Genomic DNA, 5,242 nt, shown 5'->3' with positions numbered 1-5,242 from the left:
GAGTTTAACTCTCATTTGATTAAAAGATAAATTAAATTGATTTATGCCTTCATTTGCACTGTACTGCAAATTAAAACTAACTGAAATTTCTAGTGTCACATAGGCCAAGACATTTCAATAGGCTATTGAACTATGTGTGCCTGTAAAAGGCTATTAGTGTTTCATGAAAATAGTTGCAGTCTTCTTAACTGCTACAATATAGCTATGAAGACAATTAAATTATTTACACTTATTATATAATAAAAAAAAAAAAGTTAATCCATTGATGTGCATTACATGATGAATTGAATAGACACCTCTACTATTGTAGGTTATGTTTTAGCCATCAGAAAAGAATTAATGAGGAATTATGAGAGGTTATGCTATTACACATACATTTCTAACATGTAAATTATTGAAGCCAAATACTTACATTTCCCCAAGCTGTTTAGCTGTAGTACAGTATTCATAGGCTTAATCGTGAAGCATACAGTGGCCCCACTTTTAACTCTCTCTTTATATTACCCTTATTGTAGATGGATGCACAGAGGAAGACAAGAGTAAGAAGTGCAGTGTGGGAGTACTACACAACCAACACCAGGGAAGGCAGTTTTTGTCAGAGCCCTTTTCATTCTTAATTTTGACATTAATTTTTATTTTTACACCAGACATATACAGTATATCGGTTCAAAATATCGGTTATCAGTCTACTTGATCTGTAATAATCGGTATCGGCCTTGAAAAACACATATTGGTCGACCCCTATTTTAAACAAGTGAATCTTGTTAAAAGTCACATGCGGTGGCCGTGCTGGAGCATTTCCTGAGCATCAACCCTCTGAGTGAACAGCAATATGAAAGCGGCTTCACAAGACTAATGATGAGCAAATATACAACAGAGAGAGAATTAAATTCAGCGCTTTTATGTCCAACATGTGCTCATTCATGGCTGTATATTATTTAATTCAGGCAAAGTTACGTCTTTATTGGGACAGGACTTGACGGATTATTTTACATTACTCTCTATTTGTCTCTATTTCTTAGAGCTAAGCTGTATAAACTACATATCAGGCATTTATGTAATGCATCTAATTTGTGCATTAGATAAATGCCGTACAGATAAATTAGTACACCCACAAGATGGCAGCGTTTATCGGTGAATCCGATATTACAAAACCGATATTCGATTATGGTAAAATGCTTAAATATCGGGAAATCGATGTCGGTCGATCTCTAATTATTTTTTTGCTTGGAATGCCCATCCCTAATATATATATATATATATATATATAAAAACTCATCTTACATTGGAAGGTTATTTTCGCGCCATGAAAAATACAAAAAGCAATATACTCCTATTAAATTCCTTTTTAATCGTAACATTAGAATTAAGGTGTAGTCATACAGTTTGGATATGAACACAGTATGCTTTAAAAGCTAGCTCTAAGAAACAGAGTCTGCATATTGTATCCCAGCAACATCCTGGAAACGCTTGTGGTCAGAGTGCCACCTTTCCTGAAGTGCTGATTCATCACTGAGACACAAACCCTTCTGTGGGACATGTACAGAGACGCACAGCCCGCATACCGTCCCAGATACGGCACAGGAAGAAGACTTATACACAGAAAGACTCAAAGCATTTCCACAGACATCCATACATAAACCAGCAGAGCGGCAGACATATAGACTTACACACAGCTTTACTGAGATGCTTGTATAGACGCTAGCTGTGCAGTGTGCTGAATTATTGATCAGATGCTGCTGCTGCCACCCTTTTCCTGTCTCCTCTGGTCCAACACACCCCTGAACTACATATATCATTACAAACACATCCGCATGACATCTACTTCAAATGTAAGAAGGTAAAATGTTTCCAATACAAAGCGGGTTTTTTTTGTGACATCAGATTCCAAACTTTATGAATACCTGGTGATAGTTGAAAATGAAAAATCTATTGTCACTTATGAATGAATGAATGAAATCAGTATGATTTCATACTGCCCCCCCCCATTGCACTGCCTGCATTTTGCAGTTTTTGAAGCAACCCCAAGAACATGAATAGGTTAATTAATGCATAGGTGAATTAATGCCACTAGTCTGACGTTTAATTTACGTATTGATTCAGGACACAGAGTTCACAGTAATGTAAGTGAGCATCGATTAATTAATCGATTTTTCGATTAATCATGCCTTCATCTGATTACCAGAAAAATTAAGAAAATTTTATAGGGCCCTATTATTGTTTAAAAAAGGAGCCATACAAAAAAAGTATAGGTTTAAAATACAGGCATGTGGTTCTTATTTTTTTTTTATTCATTCACCATTTGTAAACTGATGTTTACTGTTCATTTTTTAGAAATATCAATAGCATTTGTATTAAAACTATATTCACTGAATGTAATCAAAAAATCGAGAATCGAATCGAATCGAGAGCTTGCAAATCGAAATCGAATCGAATCGGGACATCTGAATTGATACCCAGCCCTAGTTGTAATGGCTGTCAAATGTGGCTTTTCTCAGTTTGGTTGACTGTGAGAGCAGAGAAGCATCTGCCTTCATTAAAAACTGCAGACACTGCAAATCGGTATCATGTCACTGCATAATTACATTTCTATAAAGAAAAACGGCAGATAAAAACACATCACAATGTCAAAATTCAGTCCAGCCATGCAGCATAAGAATAATATTCAATCAGTGATTAGCATTTTATGGGCACATTTTACTAATAAAATTCTGTTCACTGAAATCTTCATTTCATTCAACAATATGCACCATGGCCCAAAATTTGTGCTTTAAAAAGCTCTAGAAATGAACCCTGTGAAATGATTGACACCCAGATCTATTCATTCTAATCTGAATTCTTCCTAAGATGATAATAGAATTTCTATCTAGCTAGCTGTCTATTGAATGCAAACACACAAAAAATTGGCTATACATGACAAGGAACCGTCTTGCTGACGCAGCTGCTGCTGAAATTTCTTATGCTAATACACTCAGTCTGAAGATGTTGACTGAGGAATGACTGTGTGTGAATCTCAAGAATAGAGAGTCTGAGGCCACACCCCTTGGCCTGTCATCCACCAGACATTGAATAGAGAGCATCTGCGTTTTGTCACCAGGGCAACCCCGTCACCGCGCTCTGTGATGCCCGAGCCGCCACTTCCTGAATCAAAGTGCAGTGTGAAGTGATCAAACCCAGCAGCCACTGCATGAGCAGACATATGTTTTACCACTAGTTTGAGTCTTGCCTCAATATGGTGTCCAGATAAAAAAAAAGCTAACAATTATTAGTCCTTGCTGATTTACAGCATGAATAAACAGATTTAGAGGTTAAGAATAATATGAAATTATTAAAACAGAACAATCGGATCACTGCTGACAAGTTTTCTCTATTCATCAACCACTGGTAGGTGAGGCAAAACATGAATTTTGTAGCAAGCGAGTAGATTTCACACACACATGCCTAGGCTCAGTAGTAAAACAAACTGTTCTGTAAGATCAAAACTGAAGCTATGACTCAACATGTCAGATACTCCAGAGGGGAAAAAATCCTCAATCCAATACAAAGGAAACATCCTTACAAAACCTGCTCGGGAACTGCAGGCTTCAAAGCAAGAAAAATAACGGTAAATCCCTGTCACAAAGCTTATGCGCAGTATAAACAAAGTCATGCACCTGGATATGAAGATTAAGGCTAAAGGTAGATGAGATAAAATGAGCAAACACTCTGATTGAATGCAAAAATATGAAACACAACACATGGAATGAATATTATCCAAGTAAACAAAGGAGATAAAAGCAGGGTACAGCAGTGCTGGTGCTGATTATAATCTTACCTGAACTGCCTAATGTTTTGTAGAACCGGTACTCCAAATGTAGCTGTGGGGCCCTCGATTTCACAGGTTCCTTTAGGAGTGGCAGAAAAAAAAAAGATTCAATTAAAACCCATTTATTTGTTCACATTAAGTTCATTTACAGTAAATAAATTTTCTAGCCAGCTATACACATTTATTTTCACGTGTCTGAGGGACATATTCAAGTTATCAGTTTTAATATTCCGGTAGATTCAGGTTCCTAAAATCTCTAAAACACGTCAGTTGGAGTTGCTTTCTTTAACAATCCAAACTTCAGTTTGACTCCAGGTCTACAGACATGCTCAGATGGTTACAACTAGGGGTGCTCCGATCAGGCTTTTTGATGTATTTGGAGCTGTTGAATTCTGTGCCAGCGTTGAGCTCAAACCAAAGAGAAGGAGGACGAGAGGAATAAAATGCATGTTATCTTCTTTAAATGAACTAATACCTAAATAAAACTTATTCCTCTGTTAGTTTGTAATAAATTTTGTCAGCAAATATCTCCCTTTGAAACCTCAGCGCAGACACTTCCTCCGACCAGAAGCTGGGAACAGGTTTTGTAGTTTTGTTTCTCTTTCATGGTGCTGAACATCCTTCAGGAGCTTAAATTACAAACATGCGTCGGTGAAGGCGTGGTTTATTATTATTAAGTAGTAGGGGTGCTCCGATCAGGGTTTTTGAGGCCGATCACCGATCACAGAAAGCAGTATCTGCCGATACCGATCTTTTTAAAGCCTTCTTTTTATCATTTATCACTATTTATACAACAGTTCGTACTGGTTCTCAAATCTGATTGGTTGAGAACCGTGAGATATTGTACTGGTATCGCTACAGGAACGCCCTTTCACAATTTTGTATCACTCCGCTTGTTCTAGCCGGGTCTATGTTTTTTTTTTAATTATTCACTGAGCTAATCGTAGAGTACTTTAGTTAATATATAAGAAGAAACGTCTAGCTTCGCGGTCTCTCTCTCTCTCATTTGGATGCACGTCTTGCCGCATTGTTTCTCTCTTATAACCTCATTATTTCTCACTAATAACCTAACTGAAGCAGCACATGCCCTTGATACGAATTCTAAAAGTGACGTATGTTTAACTGTCAATTTGAGCTTTGAATCCGTAGCGGAAGGAAGTAGTTCTGCACAAAAGAGGGTTTTATTAGGCACTCCGTTGTTTCTTGTTTAATTACACACGTTCCGTCTAACTGTTGTATAAACGCAATATCACTCTCGTACTCGAGCGATACCGGCTCTGTATCAGCGGCTGTGATTGCCTCCGGCACTCGGCCTGCCGCCTCGTGCCTCTGGCCTAATCACAGCCATGCTGATATAGAACCGGTATCGCTCTCGTACTAGAGTGATATTGATCATATATAGTGATACTCCAATCAGGATTTTTAGACATTTATTCA

General features: G+C 37.5%; 1 protein-coding gene across 6 annotated transcripts in view; it reads right to left on the bottom strand.

Annotated features, from left to right (window-relative positions):
- csnk1g1 (casein kinase 1, gamma 1) overlaps positions 1-5,242 on the bottom strand; it is an 84,847-nt gene that overhangs the window by 61,153 nt on the left and 18,452 nt on the right. For all 6 annotated transcript variants that reach the window (XM_016483962.1, XM_016483964.1, XM_016483966.1 and 3 more), the window contains exon 4: positions 3,815-3,884. In XM_016483962.1, the coding sequence (XP_016339448.1) occupies positions 3,815-3,884 (70 nt within the window). The remainder of the gene's footprint in view (positions 1-3,814; positions 3,885-5,242) is intronic.

This window comes from Sinocyclocheilus anshuiensis, unplaced genomic scaffold, assembly GCF_001515605.1.
Source record: "Sinocyclocheilus anshuiensis isolate Anshui unplaced genomic scaffold, SAMN03320099.WGS_v1.1 scaffold773, whole genome shotgun sequence".
NCBI classification, from domain to species: Eukaryota; Metazoa; Chordata; class Actinopteri; order Cypriniformes; family Cyprinidae; genus Sinocyclocheilus; species Sinocyclocheilus anshuiensis.
This window is presented reverse-complemented; position numbering and strand designations above follow the sequence as displayed.